The 22,443-nt window shown below is 39.9% G+C and overlaps 1 protein-coding gene across 1 annotated transcript in view; it reads left to right on the top strand.

The window, feature by feature from the left end:
- Positions 1–22,443, top strand: part of LOC124606824 (solute carrier family 22 member 7-like) — a 95,283-nt gene that overhangs the window by 43,504 nt on the left and 29,336 nt on the right. Inside the window, exons 2-5 of the mRNA XM_047138893.1 lie at positions 3,193–3,467; positions 3,804–4,031; positions 8,101–8,258; positions 15,517–15,685. Of these exons, the coding sequence (XP_046994849.1) occupies positions 3,193–3,467; positions 3,804–4,031; positions 8,101–8,258; positions 15,517–15,685 (830 nt within the window). The remainder of the gene's footprint in view (positions 1–3,192; positions 3,468–3,803; positions 4,032–8,100; positions 8,259–15,516; positions 15,686–22,443) is intronic.

Raw genomic sequence — 22,443 nt, 5'->3', positions numbered from 1 at the left:
TTTTCTCAGCATATTTAGAATGTAGGAATTATGTGGTAATGACCCAACAATAAGCTCTGTAGCCAAATTCACTTAGCAAGCTAATCGAGTGAGAGGGGGGAAATTAGGTGGGTTGAAGTTTTCAGTTCACTGTTGCAATCCAAAATTTTTATTTTTCACGAAGAACTACATTCCAGATTGCTCGTTAATACCACCAGTCTATGTATTATGGCTATGAATTGATGGATGTAATGACCTGTACTAACCGTTTTCTGCTGGAATCTAATGAAATACACAACATCCCCAATCATCATCGTTTTCTGCTGGAATCTAATGAAATACACAACATCCCCGATCATCAACTGACATGTTCGGTACATAAACACACAGATATGACCTTTACCTCCCTGATGACACAGAACGGATAAAAAATATAACATTAACGTTTCAGAAGAAACCTTAGCAGCACAAATTAATGTTTCCCTAGAACACAACATAGAACGATATGACTGAGAGAAATTCGGAGAAAATATGTCACTGCCCTTCCAAAAAACTCAGATAATGCCTCCCTATGTATCACAATCTGCACACTTCCCTATTTCTCAAATAAAATACAACAATTCTACTATGTTTTTGACTTCAAAAGAAATATTTTCCTCCTTATCTAATGCCACCAAATAGTGTTATTATCTTACGCTTTACTAACACAAATGATAACCCAAATCAGAAATTAAATAAAAATAAACTGCATTCTCTATTATATCCATGTAGCAATCTTAACAGTAGCATCACTGAACTGTTATCACTATAATGTGAGCAATATGTTTAACTACTGGATTCCACAAGTACAAATCACAAAGAAAAGTTAATATATTGCAAATATATAAAGCTATCCCTGTATACAAAATAACCTAAACTCACAAGAAAGTGAAGCATTGTAAAGATGGGCTAAAACAGTGATAGACATGTTTTCCAAAACTGGAAGTTTCTGCATATCAGAAAAGGAAAATCATTACATGAAATAAACTGTAGCACATAACTTATCATAAAATTCACAGGAACCAAAAAATTCTCGCAGTCTCATCCTAAAATGAAAGGTGTGAGTGTGTATAGCTAATAGCTAGTAGCACCTAATTTCATTATTTTACATAAGCACAACTGGATGATAAGGGCCTGCATATCTGAAAATAGCACGTAGTATATAAGTGAATGATTTTTGCCAAAGCACCAAGTTGTACCAACATGTGTCAGTTTACCTCTTATAGCGATCTGTTGCCTTATGGGGCAGTTTCCCCAGTCACGTACCCAACAGTTCAGAGTGAATTCAGTAACTAACTATCTGAAAAATCACTTATTAAAGGTGAAGTACCTTGTATTACCTTGTTCATTTCCTGAAAAAGTAACTAGGACGCAAAAATTTTGTACTTAATGTTGTAGTTAGCCTCCAACAACAGCTAACTATGTGTAAAGTTAATCATCAGAACGACTCTCACCTTTGTCTTCTCTTCGTCTAAGATCATGAAAAGAAGATGGCGGTGCTCTGTTTGAGGCACATTAATCAAAATATTAATAGAAGGAATGACCTTTCTAGTAAATCAATATGCAACACATGTTGTTGATAATAAATGTATTGTTTCTCATAAGCTTCGACACGAATTACTATTATCTGATGAAAATCCAGCTCACTTGCAAGCCTCTATCGTCGGCTAAAATAATCCAGTATCGTCCATAGAAAACAGAACTTGCATCTTTAATACCGAAGAATTGCGTATATAACAGAAAGAACGTGAAAACGCTGAAGTATAGCGGCCAGAGGACTAGTGCAAATGGACGATCTGACTAATGAAGAACGATAGAACGTATATCACCACTGAATACAAATTGAAATAATCTTACCGGTCATTTTTGATGTCATACACACTGTTCAAAACGGTAGCTCTCCATCAACATTTTCGACTGTATATTGAAACTGATTAAGTAAATATCTCAGAGATAGTTGTAAAATAAATATTACGTTTCCTGAAAAGTGTAAAAAAATTATGAGGAAATGAAAGAGTCAGCATACTGGCACCTTTCTCGATAGGTAGATTATTGGTGTCGATAGCCGGCCATTTGTCATAACCTACAGTTTTTATTTTCTAAAGCTCCCTCAAGTAACGTGGTAGATTTTATTTCATACTATCTCTTACTCTTCTTAGTGTTTTTGATACTATCCTTTCTCGGCCTATTTAGTGAAGAACCTCCTTATTTCCTATTAGTCCACCTAATTTTCAACACACTTCAATAAAACTACATCTAAAACATTTGGATTCCCATCTTTCACAGTCCGTGATTCACTTCCAAATAATACTTTGCTCTAAATGTACATTGTCTGAGATTTCTTCCTCAACATAAGGCTCATGTTGAAACTAATAGATTTCTTTTGGCCAAGAATGCCCTCTTGATATACGTTATTCTTCTTCTTACGTCGTGCTTGCTTCGTCCTCCTTTCGTTAGCTTCAACGTAGCAGGAGTCCTTCACTCTGTCTACTTCGCGGTCCCAACTTTTGATGTTAAATTTACCGCTAATCTCATTTCTGGTACTCCTCAACATTTTCATCTTTCTTCAGTTTACTCTCAGTCCGTAATGTTTGCTCATTAGACTTCCAACTAGGCAAGTCCTGCAATTCTTCCTCACTTTCACTGAAGATAGCAATGTCATCAGACACTTTTATTATTGACATTCTTTCTGCCTTAATTTTAATCATACTTCTGTACCTTCATTTCCGTTATTGGATACAACAGTAGAGGTTGAATTTTGCAACTCTATCTTACACTCTCTTAATCTGAGCGTGTTCTTGGTCTTCCGTTCTTATTTTTCCCTTTTTGTTCTCGTACATATTATTTACTTACAGACTTTCCCTGTATCTTACACTATATGCCTATATTAATGAGAATTCCAGTTTACAGTGTTAAAGTTGTTTTAGATCTACAGGATCTTGTGTCCATGTCTTGATTTTTCTTAGCTCTTGCCTCCAATTTCCGGCAGTAGGTCAGCACTGCCTCCCTATGCGCTCCTCTCTCCTACAGTCAGACTAATCGTCTTTTAACGGTCGATATTTTTTCCGTTCTGAATATTTACAACACTTCAAATTTTCACATTTCATAAGGCCGTTTAATAATTCGATGGTTTCATACATTCATGTTTTATTCTAGCTACTTTTTATGTTGCAGATGACTGCCAAGAGCAAAGAAGACGGAACGGAGAGATTAAATAATGTGAATCATCATGAAGTGACATTTGAAGGTATTCTCGAGAAAATTGGGAGCCGCGGCAAGTTCCAAATTCGGCTGAATCTTATTTATGTTGGCCTTTCTGTTCTTGTATGTTCTGTTCCGAGTCAGATGTTTGTAATTTCAATGATGGTGCCTGACCATTGGTGCCATGTTCCTGGGAGAGCATCAGCTAATGTCAGTATCGAGGAATGGAAGAACATAACAATTCCCAGGTAGATAATATCTGTAGTGTGTTGTTCTTTCCAAGTTACTCAATGATTATTGGCTATAGAAACTATATCATTACATTTAGTGATGAGATGTATATATATATATACATATATATATATATATATATATATATATATATATATTATAGGAACTGAAGCTAATTTCAAAATCTTACTTTGATCTTTCATATTTACCTTAAAATTTCTCACCTACCGATGCAAAACCAAAAAGTACAGTCTCCACTCGGAGTTAGAGCGACCTGTGACAAAATTTGTTATTACTGAGCTACATTGCAATCACTGAGTGTTTCCAGGTGATCACAGTCTGTGTGTTTATAGGGAGAATGGCACCTACAGCAAATGCCTCATGTTTGCAAGTCTGAACCATACTAATGAAACAATACCGTGCCAATACGGTTGGGACTACGATGAGACATGGTTTTCGTTGACTCTGCCATCTCAAGAAAACTGGGTTTGTGGGAAGAAAATGGTAGTTAGTCACACTATGGCAACTGTTCAAGGTCTTTCCGTCATCGTGGGCCTTGCCCTCTGTTACGTAGGAGACAGGTAAGTAGGTTTCACCTTACGTATATTATTTTTGTTAATTATAAAACTTTCTTCTTTTTACTACTATAATTACAGACTGAACGAACAATAGAAACCCATCACTACTCAGTTGACATTACCGATAACAAACGAAGCAAACTGTTGGTTCGAAGACCATTCCATTGCGAAGTCAATTAATTACGGAGTAACACCGAGAAATTGACAAAAATAAGAAATAGACAAACAAATATGGCTTTACGAAAATAAGCAGATGAGTTTTATTTAGCTAACTTTGAATTTAAACAGGTTAGGAGACATTTCTGTTGTTTCTGTTATCTCCCGTTTTCTTGAGAGTTAAAGCATCGGTAGCTGTGTGAATGGGCTGACTCGATGTTCATGACTCATCACTATTCCGTCTGTAAAGTTAAATTCTTGTAAATTCACATTTTAAAGTGTTTCGCACATTGGGATGGGCCTGGTTTGATGGGACTGCACAGACCCATCCAAATGCCACTATCTGTCACACTATCTGTCAGCGTCAACATTTGAGATAAGTAACGAATATGTTACTTCTGTAATAAACCCTTTCAGAATTTAGTGATATCCATTATTTAATTGGCAACAGGTATATAAACCAAAACCTTATTCTTTGTTTAAATGTTTAATCATTAGTCTGTTATGGCCTCGAAGCATTTCTAATTTTTTATTTCAAAATTTTTATTTTAATAACTTGAAATCTACCAATCCTTCCTCTAATGAAGCAATATTCAGTGTATTAGGGTTTTAGTACTTACATCTTCTATTTTCTATTCTCTTCAGTTATCTTTTGTGGGGCCCATTCTTACATATTTATATAGAGTGCGGTACATTGTAGGAGAAGATGACTTGAATTGTTGAGATGTGTTATTGCACTACGTTCCACAGAATCGCGCAACCGGAAAATACCGATTAGTCGAAAATGCCTAACTGTAATTTAAATACTGCTCTATAAAATATATAGTCCCCGCGGAAATAATAACGTCTTTCAACATGCTGCTTTTATACAGAATTTGTATCTTTAATCAAAGTTAGGAAATGCATGGATGGCCTGCCGGTTACACAGCAACCATTTCGCTCCTCAGACCAACTGCGTTTTCAATCCCAGGTCAACAATTATCTGATGCAGTGAACACATAGTGCGTAGTGGGGCGATCACTCTGTTGTAGAAATAACTGAAAAGCCAAGATCGCTTAAATAGTTTACTGGATAACCGGTTTCAACACACTAAAGGTGCCATCATCGGATCTGAATGTAGATTAACATTTATAAACCATTTGGATATAACGATACAAGATGATGCTTACGACTGAAGAGAAAAACTGGTAACAATGAATCTAATTGTGTGTGACCCCCAGTTGTTTTATGTGAATATTTGAATTAAAGTTGTAATGTGGTAATCAGTTTTTCATTACAGTACTGCTAGTAAAAGTAAGCTACATGGTTCTTGAATAAAATGTACTCGGGCTTGCAACCGTGTTAAACGTTTAAAATGTCATTGTCGCTGGCAATGGTCGAGGAGTGCTTGGTCGAAGGTTCGTGGTATTTTAATTACTAAACGCAGCTGGAAGCCGGAGCACATTGTATTCAGTATTATCGCCGTAAGACTCTGCAGCTCTGCACAATATGGTTCTAAATTTCATTCTTTATTGACAAATACTGAAAATATGCTTCTAAAATATTATTTGTAGTGACCATCACCAAACTGAGCAAGTGAAGGTCATCTTTCCCAATTGCAACATGGTCATTTGGTAATAATTTCAAATGTTAGTAAACATTCCGGAAAAAAATAGATATCTGTATTCTTTAGTATGGAATATAACATAAAAGTATTGTGAGATAGGAAATAAAATATCGAAAGCAGTGTTCAATGTCGTCTCTGTTGAATTGGCCTTTTGTTGGATCTAGTAAAAACTTCCAGCCAGAAAGTTGTTAAGAAAACTATGAAATTAATTTTGGTAACATCTGCCATGTCACTGGTGTATCGTCTCACCGCTGAGAACTATTTATTTACTAAAGAATCCGAGCACCAAGATATTTGCTCCGACGGCTTGTCTTAGAAGGACCGAAAATGTTACCTTCCTCCAGAAGCGATTACATTTTAGCAGCTGTTACAGACGGTTCATAACAGTGGCTTGTTGTCCACCGTATTCAATAAATGAACAGTCTTCAAAACGTAGGTCTCGAGGCAGCAACATACCTTCGTTACATAAGAAATTTGCATCCATCTTTACCCTTTCTGTGCTAAAAAGCGTTGCCTTTTAGAAAGGAAAAAACTGACGTTTCTAAGCTCTCGTGTGGTACTCCATTTCGTGTCGTAGCTGGGCACTAAGTTTTCTGGCTGTGAGGTACTGAATTATAGAACTCTAAGACAGTCCTGCGGACCACTTCATTAAGATAGTCAGTCCGTTTGAATAAACCTACTTTCCCGTTTAAATCCTTGTCATGACGAATAGAAGACAGCACACAAGCCTACAACCTTCGGAGAAGTTTCGGTGACGCTAACACATTGTTCTATTCTTTCTAAGGAGACTTCACAGGCTTCTGTCATCAGTTGTGCTCAACCAAAGCTAATGGTCCGTCTCTCTTTTCCGTCAGGATCAAGTTTGTCAAAAAACCTTAAGGCAATAGATATTACATGTTTTATTTGATCCCTAACGTCCATTTAGTATGGGCGTCCACAAAAAAGACACGAACTAGCAACTATGGTATGCACAAATGTAGTTTTACTGTATCACTCTGACCTGCAAAAACACAATGAATTCATGGAACACAGCGAAACCAAACACTCGGAAGTAGAGAACTGTGACGCGTGACCAGTCGGTACTTTACATGGCAACGATACAAGGCCAGGAGTGAAGCTGGGTGGGAGCATCGGGGTGACACGTGCGACCTTCAGTTGCCTGGTTTCGTTATGTCAGCTACAGTAGTTCAGTTATTACGTTAACGCTTACATTCTATAGAGAAAACGGTTTTTGTGGTACAGAAAAGATCCACACAAAAGCGAAAACACACTGTGAACAAAAGAGAAGTAAACGACGAACCACAAATTAGTTGTACGAATGGGACGGAAATCGGTAGACGTGATGTACGTCTTTCCCACCGCTGCCCTAGGCATTTTCAGATACGTACTTGATCTGGAATCTCATCCACTGGAGCAGAATTGTCTTCAGTGATGAGCACCGCTTCGAACCGAGCCGTGATGACCAGTGAAGACGTGTCTTGAGACGGCCCAGACAGTCGTGGGATGTCAACATGACTGTCACCCGCCATACGTCCTGACAACCAGAAGTGATGGTCTGGGCAGCCATTTCTTTCCATAGCAGGACCACTATGGTTGTCATCCACAACACCCTTAGAGCACAGCGGTACGTCGACGATATGCTACTCCCCGTTCTCTTGCCCTTCATGGCAGGCCAACCCTGGCTTACATTTCAAGAAGATAATGCCCACCCGCACACGGCAACAGGTTCTACAGCTTGTCTTCGTGCTCGCCAAATCCTGCCTTGATCACCAAGGTCGCCGGATCTCCCCCAGTAGAATCTGCTGCATCATTTGCAGGGCCCTTCAAACATCTCAGGATTTTGACGATCTAACACTCCAATTGGACATAATTTTGCACTATATCCCTCAGGAGGACGTCCAACAATTCTGTGAATCAACGTAAACCGAACAAATACTTGCATTATGGTGGGAGGTAGCTCAATGCATTAGACGATTGCTCAATTCGTGAAGCTCCATCTCTTGAATAAATCACCATTTTTTTCTGAAACTGTTATCTGTTGTTTGCCTGTACGTGTACGTCAGTTATCCATTGTTTGCCTGTACCCGTACGTCAGATCTATCGAATTTCGTCCCATTTGGATATTTCGATAATCCACTTGTAGTGCGCTGTTTACTCTTGTCTTCTTTTTTTTAGAGAGTGTATGTCCTCAAAGAAGTGCTCTAAAAAATATTTTAATTTCTCGTTACGTCTCATTTGTTTTTTCTTAGTACCTCAGCCTCGTTCTGACAGTCGCTACGCAATCATATAAGTGTAAAATTCTGTTTCCAGGTTTGGCCGGCGCATTCAGTATTTTGTATCTCTTATCTTGATAGCGTCCTGCCGCAGTCTTAGCGTACCAGCGACAGCAATATATTCCTTATTTATTGTGCTGTCCGTGATTGGGACTGCCGCAGACAGCTCGACAACAGAAGCAACCGTCTCTATTGGTGAGATACCATGAATAAGTGTAAATACTCCTGTATGTTAACGCTTCACTGCTAGTTCTAAGATTTCGATCTAGAAAACATTAGAAGATTCTTGAATAAGCTCCCCACATTTATTTATTTTGTGCTAACATTAAACTTCAGGAAAATATCATTGCGGATATAAAAATCTGACCATTTTCAAGGTCATAATTAATTAATTTCTGGTGTAGTTTATGGAACATACTGTCAGAATGTTTTAACTATGGAAATACAGTTTTCATCAAGAAATATGCATCAGGAATTATGTGTGTTTTTTCTTTTGTCTGCAGATTAAAGATTATACTTAATTGAGACTCTGATTTCTAATCACTCTCTTACACCCTTTGTAAAGCACATCGTGTCACGATGGAGGTGTCTACATAAAGGAAGAGAGAAGTGTAAGGTTTAGAGTCCCTTTGACACCGAGGTCATCAGAGATGAAGCACAAACTCGAACTCGTACTACGAGAGCCTACGACCAAAATTTTTGTCTCATAGCAGTACGGCCAAAACAGTAAAAAAGCGACAGATTCGATTACCCTAAACGAAAAATTACTAATTTAAAAAAAAATAGCGTCACATATGATGACCCATGTTCCAAAATGTCAACAAATATTACTGAAATTTATCATAGCAATACGTCTAATTTTGAGAATACAGTTGAATGATAGATTTAAGATACGAAAAACAGGAGAATGATTTGAAAAAGTAAAAAAATAAAATCATAGTAAACAGTCTGGAAGTCTGTTTTATTAGCAGATTTGAGTAAATTAATGCGCCAGAATCATTTTTCAGAAGGAAATACGAGTATTTTCCATTTCGATATCGTTATGCAAACGTTAAAAAAACTTTACCAGACGATAAAATACGTTGCCCAGATGCATATAAAATTGATATTAGACAAGTTTACTGCAGTACCTTACTAATCAGACAACTTTTCGGTATATTACAATTCTTACAAGGTCGCAATGAGGCGTATGAAGGTCTATGTTGCAAGCCGATGAATAAGATGCAACCTTCAAATTCCGATATTAACAACTAGCTTACTAGAAACCACCGTACTGAACGATGTTTTAAATGAATTAAACAAGAAGAAAATGGGATAAGGTTCAAAAAATACGATTATTTAAATATAACATTTTAGTCACTGTTGCACTCATCAACATTATCGTCATCATTAAAATCTCCTTTCAGTTCACAACCAGTTTCTTCAGTGTCTTCTCTTCGAAAACAAATATAATTACTCAAAGTCACTCATATCTATATAAAAATATTACAGTTACATTCATATTAACTACACCTTTCGTGGATGTTGATTCTTCGTTTAAAATAACGTCGCTTATTTCTGGTAGTTGGCTACCTGATAATCTTGAAAAATCGTTACATCCCTCGCCATCGTACCATCAGAAATCTGTGCGGTCAAGACCTGTCACATATTTTCGGAATATGTCTTGTGTTCAATAAATGCTATTCCAGTTCTGTTTTACGTGCAGTAGACTGCAGGCCTCAAAATTACATAAATCCAGGTTTAAATTTGTAGAAGAATGTTCATTTTTCATTTTATATATTTATGTAAGAATGTTGAATTTAGCCAAAACGACATTATTAATTGTTTTTCGCTGTATAATTTGCTCGTGAACTCTTCTAAGACGTTCCATACATTTCGAGTGTCAGACGTAAATCCGCCTCAATCTGTGAAAGCCTTTTGATAGCATATATAATTTTTCAACGATGTCTGCTGCCACTTTTGCGCCATGCGATAGAACGCGCGATATTAATCCCAGGTAAAAATACTGCTAGAGCAACCGATCGTTTCAAGCAAACGCGAAACTTCAATGTAACGGGAGGAATTAACAACGGTAATATTCATCCAAATCTTTAAGGAACATTTTACAAATTATTATAGTTAAAAAGTCAATGTTGAATACTGAATAGATACTCGACCTTGTTAACTGATTTGACAAACATGTTAAACAATTTTAGTACCTGCTATCTTGTACTCTTAACAAGTTAGATTTTCATTAACTTGCTGGATTAACAGTATCATAATCAACTCAATATTCACAGCATATTTGGTGTTTGTTATCGATAGTTTTGTTTGCGATAAAATCTGCACCAAGTCCTGTTGTGACCAATTATTAACTAAATATTCGGCAACAGCTTCTTTTCATTTAATGGTTTTCATTTCTTTTGCGAAATCCGAAGGTCAAGCTTGTTGCCTTCGTGAGATGTAAATCGAGGGGCAAGAGCGTATCAAGTAAACAGCGGTTGAAGACCACAGGGGTAAAAAGCGCTGGAATGTTCTTTTCATTTTGGAAGTATATGTGACACCGAAAATGCTTAAAAACAGTTTTCGGTAATCATTATAACCATTCAAAATTCTTGAAAAAAAATTAAACCATGTGGCTATGGTCCAGACCGGTAAACTTTACGGCGATTTATAAAATGCTCTCAAGCCAGATGCAACGCGTAATGTAACTGAATACAAATATGTTTTTAATGGAACGACAGAATCTATTAAAGTGTTTAATAGCAGACTTGCTGCAGTACCACTATCCGTAAATTTTGTTTCACGTAGCAGAAATGGAGCGCCGTGCAACTGCGACGCTTTCGACCGTTACTGTCCACCTTGTTGGGTTCAGAATCATCTACGCTAGCGATTTTTGTCCGTAAAACGGTGAGACCTGGTGTTGGTCCTGGGCTCTCGTACTATCGGGAAAGATGCGGAAGGAAATTTACCATGTTTTTTCAAAGTAACTATCTCGGCGCTTGCTTCGAACGATGTTAACAAGACGACCGTAAACGAATGACCTGATAGAGTTTTGTACCATCGCCCTCGCAAATGTGAAAGTCCAGAGCGATGTGTTTCGTTTTACAAATTTACGCCAAGTCAAAAAAAGGAAAGTACCACGAATGTGACCGAAATCGGTAGATGTGATGTAGATGCACAGCAACGAATTGATTACAGTTTCAGAAAAATTGGATGATTTAGTCAAGATCTAGAACTTCGCAAACTGAGTAAGACACAAACGCGTCGCTCGAACCCAGGCCCTTTTGCAACCAGCTATTGGGCTTCGCACTAATTGACAGAGTTGTTGAATGTGCTCCTGAAGGATATCCTGCCAAAGTATGTCCAACTGATCAGTTAGATAGTCAAAATCCCCAGCGGGTCCGTGGGTCCTGCACATAATGCTCTGAGCGTTCTCTATTTGGGAGAGATCCGGCAACCTTTCTGACCAAGACAGGATTTGGCAAGCACGAAGACATGTAGTAGAAACTACGCCATGTGCGGGCGCGTATTAATTTCCTGAAATTTAATCCCAGGGCGGCTTGCCATGAAGGGCAAAAAAAGTGGGGCGTAGAATGTCGTCGACGTACCGCTGTACTGTAAGGGTGCCGAAGATGAGAACCAAAAGGGTCCCACTATGAAATAAAATGACACCCAGGTCATCACTCATGGTTATCAGGACGTTTGCGGGTGACAGTTAGGGTGGTGTCCGACTGCTGTCTGTGGCGTCTCTGACACGTTTACGGCTTAGAATCTCACTGGCTGCAATAAGTCCCACTTCGAGCTGAGCACCGATGACGAGACGCCCCGGACAGTGGTGGGACATCGACGTAGCTATCACCCACAATGTGACGCAACAACCAGAAATAATGACCTGGGGTGCCATTTCTTTTCATAGCATGACCTCTTCGGTTTTCATCCTCACAAACCTGATAGCGCAGTGGTACTACGACGATATGCTACTCCCTGTTTTGTTGCCCTTCATGACAAGCCAACGAGGGCTTACATTTCAAGAAGATGATGCGCCCCGGCAGACGCGGGAGTTTCTACTGCTTGCCTTCGTGCTTTTAAAAACCATGCTATGGCCAGCAAAGTCACCAGATGTCTCTCCAATTAAGAACGTTTGGAGCATTACGCGCAGGGCCTTCCAGTCACTTGCGGATATTGACAACCTAATGCACCTACTGGACAGCATTTGGCACGCTATCCCTCAGGAGGAAATCCAACAACTCTATCAATTAATGCCAGACCGAATAACAGCTCGCATAGCGTCCAGTTAAGGACTTGCTAAGTTTGTGAAGCTCTTTCTTTCCAATAAACGATCCAATTTTTCTGATTTTTTTTCTTGAGTCTATCGTCAAAAACTTAGACATACAATAATTTGTTAATATACTGCCATGGCAATAATAAGGCCATTGGGCATACCCTCAGAAGAGCACACACTTGTCGCCCTGAAGCGCTGCAGACGGTTTACAAACGGTACCAGGTAACCACGTGGCCCTCCAAGGCAGGCGAAAGTGTACCAGTGATGTGCTGGTCAGTTGTGCGGCATCATTGGGAACGTGAGAGATTGGCAAAAGAAAATTATCGTGCCTGGACCTGCCGAAGACCAAAACATGAGTGAAGTTGCTCGACTTGTTGGTGTGTCGACGCGGATCGCCAAACACGTGTATAAGGAGTGGTGTACCACTTGCAGCCACGTAAGGCGGCGTAAGAGAGGTGGTCGAAAAAAGATGTCGACACTATGGGAGATGAGAGTCACGCTCAATGACGATCTATTTGAGCCCAGCAGGAATTTTGATGTCTGTTTCAAGTCATCCCGGGCTTACATTTCAACAGATAATCCCCGCCAGCACACGGCGAGAGTTTCTACTGCTTGTCTTCGTGTTTTGCTTGCCAAATCATATCCTGTCCAGGCGCTAATTCGGAATGAACTCATGGTCACTCCGCCTCGCCGCGAGAGGACGGCCCAATAGACGTCAGCGTCGAAGCCCGCTCACGAGGTGGGAAGTCCGTATGTGCCGCCTTGCACGGCACACAACTTTATAGAGTTCGGTGTTGGAACACTGTCTAACCACTGCAGACAGAATGATGTATGATGATACGCAGATTCTTCTCCCTGCTTATCGCTGGTAGCGCCATGACTCGTAAGAATCGGATAAAAATTTTAGACTGGTAGATAACGTTATAAATGGAGACGATGATTATTCTTTGAGTCAAATACGGACTCCTGTTTCATCTGTCATTGAAAAACAACTGTCTTCAACTCACCCAGCAGAATGTATTGACCAACACACCCGGTAGCGATTTCAGCTTCCACCCCTGGGGTGCTGTACTTTCACTTTCCAGCAGGGGGAAAGCCGTGGCGGATTTTGGCGCAGATGTTGTTGGTTTCCCACGGCATATACACCGACGGTTAAAAATCACAAGGCCAAGAAATAATAATTGTGGAGTGATGAAATTTTGGGGCTATATTTATCTAGGTAACATAATGCAGTGATTGAAGTTGAAAGTTCACAGGTTAATGTAAACACGAGAAAAGCCATAGCTAATGTGTGACCGCCAGAATTTTGAATGCAAGAATGCAACTGTGCATTCATTGTGTCGAAGAGGAGCCGGGTGAGAGTCTGCGGAATGGACTCCCAAGTCTGTTGCATTTGGTTGGTCAACATATGCATTGTCTATGCTGTTTGTGGATGTCGCTGGAGTTGTCGTCCAATGATATCCCACACGTGCTCGACTAAAGACAGATCTGGTGATCTCGAAAGCTAAGGCAACTAGTCGACATTCTGCAGAGCATGTTGAGTTACATCATTTACAACATCGGTATGTGAACGAACGTTATCCTATTGGAAAACACCCCCTGCCATGCTATCCATGAATGTCGAATCACCAGACTAATGTAGAAATTTGCAGTCAGGGTTCGTGGAGTAACAAGGAGAGTGCTCCTGCTGTTATACAAAATCAAAGACCAGAGCATAACTTCATATGAAGGTCCAGTGTGTCTTGGCCGCAGGCGGGTTTGTTTCAGGCGCTCATGGCCTCATTCTAACCAATACACCGCCATTACTGGAACGGAAGCGGGAGCGGCTTTCATCAGAAAACACAAAAGACCCCCATCCTGTCCTCCAGTGAGCTCTCACTTGCCACCACTGAAGTCGCAATGGGTGGTGGTTTGGGGTCATTGGAATGCACTCTGCGGGATTATTTGCTCGGATCTGTACTTAACCGATTTGCAACAGTTCTCTGCTGATCAAATTCCTGCTGCAGTAAGATGCGCCAGATCCATACGTCGAACAAGAAAGTCTTCCCTGTCGGTAATGCCACTTGGGTGTCCGAAACATGGGCTTCTTGCGACCGTACCTTCCAGTGATCACCACTGCCGGCAATGAGTACGATGGCTACATTCCTGCGAAATCATTCTACAGTATCGCGGAACGAACATCCAGTTTCTTGCAGCCGTGCTGCACAACCTCGTTCAAACTCATTGAGCTGTTGATAAGGGCGTTTTCGTCGTATAATGGCGTCTTCGTCGTCTTAAAGACATTCTTGAATAACACAAATTCCCTATTTGCAGTCGCAAAGTTAATTAACGCTCACGATCGTGACAGTGCATATTTAAGGCAAACCTGGTTTGCAAAAAAATGGTTCAAGTGGCTCTGAGCACTATGGGACTCAACTGCTGTGGTCATACGTCCCCTATAACTTAGAACTACTTAAACCTAACTAACCTAAGGACATCACACACATCCATGCCCGAGGCAGGATTCGAACCTGCGACCGTAGCGGTCGTGCGGTTCCAGACCGTAGTGCCTTTAACCGCTCGGCCACTCCGGCCGGCCCTGGTTTGCATTCTCGTAGTGGTGCTACTGGCATCATTCTTACTGGACTGGAGCTATATCTGGATATAAGTCATCCATCGGATGTAGAAACACACCTGGCAACTTTCGTTTATCTCCCACAACTTCTTTTTGGTGGTGGATTTTTTTCCGTGCTTAAGGGCTGCTGTTTACGACAGAAATAAGTTTCAGCGAGATTCAGCAAAAAATGTTCTCACCTGGAGACGGCGACCGGATGATATGCTAAAATACCGTGGCGAGATGATCGTATGACCCAGCTGCAGATCCGGCAAGAATATTGTGAGGAGAACTAATATTACAACTTAATGAGAACTTTAGAATTACCTGCGTGATAACAGTTTTTGAGAAAGGCATAACACCATGTATAGTTTCTTGAATAAATAACTGCAATGATAATTACTACAATAAGTTTAAATGTACAGGGGAGAAGAATAACTCTTAAAACGTGATAACAATTGTATAAACACTTCTGTTACAGCAATGTAGGAAAGACATTTACGATGTTGTACATTTTCTTGAGCAGTTAATTAGAACGTAAATGTTTATGTTGTAACACAGTATATTAATCAGTGACTCAAGTCAAACCTTTTCAGGACTGGAACTGTCGGACGTCATGTTCCGCTCAACAGTGAACTTCATGTTCTCCTTAATGCACAGTGTGGGTTCAATACTGAGCCCTCTCACCGCATGGGCAGCTGGCGACTGGAGAACGTTTATGCTGGTGTCATCACTGCCGTGTTTTCTTCTGGTCTCCTGTCAGAGGTAAATCCTTAACAAAGCACAGGATGGGCAGATTACCACGTTCTATCGTCTCTTCTTTTCTTGATCTAAAGCTCATTGTTTCCGGTACCTGATTTGTTAGTGCTTTCTTTGAAAACCTAAATATCTAGTTGTCAACACTAGTACTATTAAAAATACAAAATAGATTACTTTTTTAGATTACTTATTGCCTTGTATACGAGAAACTAGTTGCATTGTACTTCGCCATCAAATATACGTCTCAGATTTTCTTTTACGTCATTTTGCCTTTGTGTAGAAGGCTCCCACGTCTCCTATCATACGTTATGGTGTGGGATCATCTTGTTTTAAAGGTATTAATACGTAGGCGACATAAGCTAGATCGTGAGGTGCTGTTTTTGAATTGGAGTTTTCTGGTATGCGAAGCACAGGGTGACACATTAGACAGGCGCGGCTAATTGCACACTGGTGTGATAGGTGGCGCTGCACTAGCGAGTCCAGGCATAAGAGAGAAGACCTCGCAAAGATTAAGCGACAGTAACTATCTGGAAACCGGGAGTGTATCGCACCAGTAAAACGCCTGGCTGCACTGACGTTTCGAACCGGAAAGTGATGTCATATGACGATACCTAACTGCCTTCATAAAATACGATAGTGCCCGTGTTCTTCGATTCCGCGTCCAGAAAGTAGCTGCTAACACGTCTCTACCGCTTGCCTACTTCCATATAGTTTGCATATTCTCATTTCGCTTTCTTTCTTTGTTATAGTTTGTTGTTTTATATTTTCTGTAGGAATTTGCTTATTTTATTTATGGTATTACAGAGAGCAGGTCCAAAATTATGTAGTTTGCAGCAGTTATTCGGAGGTAAAGAGGCTCGCACGTAATAGAGTAGTGTGGAGAGCTGCATCAACCCAATCTTCGGACTGAAGATAACAATAACAACTGCTGTGGTTTGGCAGGAGAGCCAACACCGGGTTACAAGAGGAAGCCGAAAGGCACGCGTTTTGGCTCACGCAGGCTGGCGTGAGGTCTGGAACAGGACAAGGAAATTAGAATTTAGAAAAACGGACGTAGCTGCTGGTATACTTAACTTTAATCCATTAATGATGAGCGTCGCTCTTAACGGTACATGATTACAGTATCAACAGTAACTGGTAATGGCGCCTTGCAAGGTCGTAGCAAATGACGTAGCTGAAGGCTATGCTAACTACCGTCTCGGCAAATGAGAGTGTATTTTGTCAGTGAACCATCGCTAGCAAAGTCGGTTGTACAACTGGAGCGAGTGCTAGGAAGTCTCTCTAGACCTGCCGTGTGGCGGCGCTCGGTCTGCAATCACTGATAGTGGCGACACGCGGGTCCGACGTATACTAACGGACCGCGGCCGATTTAAAGTGTGGTGTCTGGCGGTGACACCACAACAACAACAGCAGCAACATTGTTATGGTGATGATTATCAACATTTAAATAGTCTGCTATTCCTTGTCAATTCCGTTAGTTTAAAGAAAACGACAATTTCCATAATGTAGATACACGTTAAAGGTAGAAAACCTAAACTCTTCAACCGAGGCTTACAGGAGTCTCTTGGATTATATACTTTAAGATTATATTGGCCTGTTTAGAGTTCGATACCTAGATCTGCAAGAACGGAATCCTTATAGGATTGCTTTGTTGTCCTTTTGTCTGTCTCTCCTACAGTTGAGAACCCTTATGCTCAAGAACAGATAGACTTGCCGAGTTCAAATTTACGTCACGTACTGAGATGCACTGACCTTGTCGGTGTAAAACTTTTAAACTTCTAAGTCAATGCAATAAAAGGATACGGCCATTCGTGTCACATATTTTGTTGTTCGAAAATTCACTCAGCAGAACCCATATGGTAATTCTGGTTGGTCTGGAATCACGAAATTCGTTAAGAAGAAACATTTCACAGCACAAGCAAAGGAAAAAATCTGAAAATAGTTAATTTGTCATTATAAAACACAAAAAATATTTGACTGTCCTTTTTCATCCGTCCGTTTGTCTCTCTGTCTGTCATGACCCCATTTCCTCTTGAAAGGACTGGCGTACCAAGATCAAATTTATGTCACATACAAAGGCCTATGGTCCTCCTGGCTATAGGAGAGTCTTAAAGGGCTAACTCAACGCTATTAAAAGATACGTCCATTTATGCGACATATTTCGGTACTCGGAAACACGCTCATCAAAACTTATAGAATACTTCACGTTGACCTACAACCGTGAAGTTGGCGAAAAATGCACAGTTCACACCGAAAGCTGGTATATCAAATTCGAATTCATATCCCATACTAAGCCCTGTGGTCCCATGATGGAGTAAAATATTTAAGCTCCTAAGTCAATTCAATCAAAAGATTAGGCCATTTACGTCGCGTATTTTGAAACTCGCAAACCCACTCATAAAAACTTATGCGCACTGCCCGTTGACCTGGAATCATCAAATTGGGCATTAAGCAAGGTTTCGTAGTACAAGCAAAAAAAGATCTTAGAATTGTTAAATTGTAATTATGTCACTCAAAAAAATAGTTTTGCCATTAGAATATACATTGCATTCATCGTCCTTCAAAAGCACAATAGATGAAAATTAGTGCATGCAAACATAAAATGTAGCCATGTTTTAGTAAATAAATAATAATATTTCAATAAATATTGTATATCTATCTTTATTTAATGAAATTGCATCCAAATAGCCATATACAGTTACTCTGCTTAACATTTTACATTTTTGCATAATCATTTACCGATTTCACTCTTTTACTGCACAGAACTACGTGATATCGCCCACAGGCTTCGTTACACAGTTTACATATAGATGTTTTGGTTGGGTTGTGATAAGTTTTGTTTTGGCAGATTAGATGATGAAAGCCGTGAATAGAAAGTCTAGTTACGACATGTCCCTGTTCGAAGTTTGGTGCTGTCCATGAGCGGTTCGTCATTGCTTCGGTGCCATAGAACTCTGGCCCTATTTTATCTCGTTTGCCTTCCATGATCTTCAGTTGCTTTCTGGAAGCCCTGGTGTGTGGCATCATATATCGAAGTCTGATGTCTTCAGTTAGGAATGTCTCTCTCGCTAGCGGGTACACTAGTCTAGATCTTGTTGTCTTTGAGAGACCTAGTGCTCTTTTTAGATAAGTCGATTTTACCTTTTCTAGTGTTTCTAGAATTTTTTCTTTCAGGTGGTCCCATATAACCTCCATCCCGTAGGCCAGGATTGGCAATATTATTGTGTTGAATAATTTCATGGCTGTTTTTAGACTGAGTAAGCAGATGTTTTTGATGTCCTGTATTGCTATTATTACTTGGGCTGCACGTTCTGTTGTATGTTTTCTGAAGCATTTGGCTGTTGGTTGCAATGTCACTCAGAGGTATTTAAAGTCTGATGAGATTTTTATTTTTTGTCCTCTGATGCTGATTTCCGCATTCTTGGGTACTTTGCCTCCTTTTCTGAAAATTACAGTTTCTGTCTTTGTTATGTTTATGTGTAGTTTGCGTTCACTGCACCAATTGTCTATTTTCTCAATGATTCTCTGCAGCTTCTGTATATCTGTTGAACCTACGGCTATGTCGTCAGCGTCTGCATATACATATACATCTTCTTCATTTTCTCCAATTCGGAGTACTCCTTCAGTGGCAAGAATGTACAGCAAAGGGCTCATTGGGTCACTCTGTAAAACTCCGTTCGACTGCAGAACGGGATCCGAAAAAGAGAGGTTGTCTGATATTGTGATTAAGTTGTATTCGAGGATTGACTTGATTATTCTTGCCCATACGCTATCTTCTCCCATTGTGTTTTCCAGTTTTCGGACTATGAGATCTCTTTCCAGTAGATCAAAGGTTTTAGTAAAGTCTATGAACACTGTGCAGAATATTTGTTTCTTTTGTAGCGCTTCGTCGATGTTGTTTAGAAGAAGCCTGACTGCCGTAATTGTTGATCTTCCAGATTTGAAACCCATTTGTCGTTCTGGGAGATGACTGTCCACAGAGGCTTGGATTTTTTATGTACTTATCTTCGAAAACATCTTGAATTGAGTATTTTCCGGGGCTATGCCTCTGTACTTGTTTGGATCCGTTGGGTCTCTTCTACCTTTGTAGAGAACTTTTATTGTCGAGTGTCTCCATTGTGTAGGAATTCTTCCAATTTCCAGGCATTTGTTAAATAGTTTGGTCCATACGTGTTGGAGGGACTCTTTTGCATCTTTTATATGCTCATTATATATATTATCGGGTCCTGCTGCTTTCTTATTCTTCAGTGCTTTTATTACTTCTTTCACGTCTTCTTCATTTAGAGGTTCCCATTTATTGTCTTTTTTCTTAGTTTGATGTTGTTTCTCTTTCTTTGGAGGTGTTTTGACTCCTCGTTTGTTCAGTATCTTATTGAAGTGGTCTTCCCACTCCTTCATGTCTATATGTGGTGTATGAGCCATTTTGCTTGGTCTTGCTGCTATGTATGGGCCTTTCTCGGCTTCATCCGCTTCTCTTTTTGCCTTTCTTTCTATGTATTCTTTTTTCTTCTCTTCTATTAGTTTTTTGTCGATTCTCCTCTCTTCTGCGTACAGTTTGTATGTTTCCTCGTCGTGCTGGTTTCTTAATCTGTGGGGCGTTCTTAGAAAAGTGTTCCTTTTGCTGTAGCATTCAGCATCGAACCATCTTTTTGCCGTCTATATCTATCTGTATAGCTGAAGTCGCCTGCTCACTTCCTTTTGTATGTCCGGGCTAGTCTGAAAACTACTGAAGAGTGTCTGACATGGTTTAAAAATGGTTGAAATGGCTCTGAGCAATATGGGACTTAACATCTGAGGTCATCAGTCCTCTAGAACTTAGAACTACTTAAACCTAACTACCCTAAGGACATTACACACATCCATGCCCGAGGCAGGATTCGAACCTGCGACCGTAGCGGTCGCGCGGTTCCAGACTGAAGGGTCTAGAACCGCTCGGCCACAGAAGCCTGATTTGACATGGTCTTGGAATTCCTTTGACCGATATCTTACAAGTACATATATCAAAAATAGGCAAAAATTGTTGAGATTCTCGATTCCCAGGATAGATGAACTATGTATATATACCTAATCAAGTTTGCGCTGAACCCTATGGGCGCGAGTCCTAGTCACTCTTGTCTAGTTTCCTTGTATTATGAAAACTCGCTTAGCTGCTACCAAATTACTTCAGAATATGACCACACATTTAAGAGGAGACAGAAAGTAGGCATAATAAATCGTCTTAGCTGTTCTTCCATACGACATCCAAGTTTTGAATAAAACTGAAACTGATGGAAACATCTTATACTCAGTGAGGAGTTAATAAGGATGCTCAGTCATACAGCTAGTCATACATGTAGATCTCAAATTGGTAGGCACACACTCAGCAGGTATTAATTAAGTTATTAAAAGTGGTTTCATGGTCCACAAATTACTAGCCTCATAAATGAAAAGCAGTTGCTCACATGCTACACTATCATCTATTAAAGTTTTCCTCTTTGTATTATTCCTTGTGGAGACTATACTGTACACTGACAGTTTTCCTACGGTAAAAGAAAACAACCGAAGGTATCCAAGAAGTTCTGAATACATGACTGAATTATGCAGGCCACTTTTCTCAGTCACTTACAACAATAACTGTATTAGCATCGTATGCTAAAAAAGATGCCTTATTCCAAAAGCAAACAGGAGTTGGGAGAGCCATTATCACAAAGACGCGGTGTATACAGACATGACACTACATATGGTAGTTACCCAGATTTCACTTTTAGACTAAGTAAATCTTGTTGTAATTGTTGTGTCTTCAGCCCAGAGACTGGTTTGATGCAGCTCTCCATGCTTCTCTATCCTGTGCAAGCTTCTTCATCTCCCAGTACCTACTGCAACCTACAGCCTTCTGAATCTGTTTAGTGTATTCATCTCTTGGTCTCCCTCTACGATTTTTACCCTCCACGCTGCCCCCCAATACTAAACTGGTGATCCCTTGATGCCTCAGAATATGCCCTACCAACCGATCCCTTCTTCTATTCAAGATGTGCCACAAATTTCTCTTCTCCTCAATTCTATTCAATACCTCCTCATTAGTTATGTGATCTACCCATCTAATCTTCAGTATTCTTCTGTTGCACCACATTTCGAAAGCTTCTATTCTCTTCTTGTCTAAACTATTTATCGTCCACGTTTCACTTCCACACTTGGCTACACTCCATACAAATACTTTCAGAAAAGACTTCCTGACACTTAAATCTATACTCGATGTTAACAAATTTCTCTTCTTCAGAAACGCTTTCCTTGCCATTGCAAGTCTACATTTTATATCCTCTCTACTTCGACCACCATCAGTTATTTTGCTCCCCAAATAACAAAACTCATTTACTACTTCAAGCGTTTCATTTCCTAATCTAATACCCTCAGCATCACCCGACTTAATTCGACTACATTCCATTATCCTCGGTTTGCTTTTGTTGATGTTCATCTTATATCCTCCTTTCAAGACACTGTCCATTCCGTTCAGCTGCTCTTCCAGGTTCTTTTTTGTCTCTGGCAGAATTACAATGTCATCGGCGAATCTCAAAGTTTTTATTTCCTCTCCATGGATTTTAATACCTACTCCGAATGTTTCTTTTGTTTCCTTTACTACTTGGTCAATATACAGATTGAATAACATCGTGGATAGTCTACAACCCTGTCTCACTCCCTTCCAACCACTGCTTCCCTTTTATGCCCCTCGACTCTTATAACTGTCATCTGGTTTCTGTACAAATGGTAAATAGCTTTTCGCTCCCTGT

This window comes from Schistocerca americana, chromosome 3 (assembly GCF_021461395.2).
Source record: "Schistocerca americana isolate TAMUIC-IGC-003095 chromosome 3, iqSchAmer2.1, whole genome shotgun sequence".
NCBI lineage: Eukaryota > Metazoa > Arthropoda > Insecta > Orthoptera > Acrididae > Schistocerca > Schistocerca americana.
This window is presented reverse-complemented; position numbering and strand designations above follow the sequence as displayed.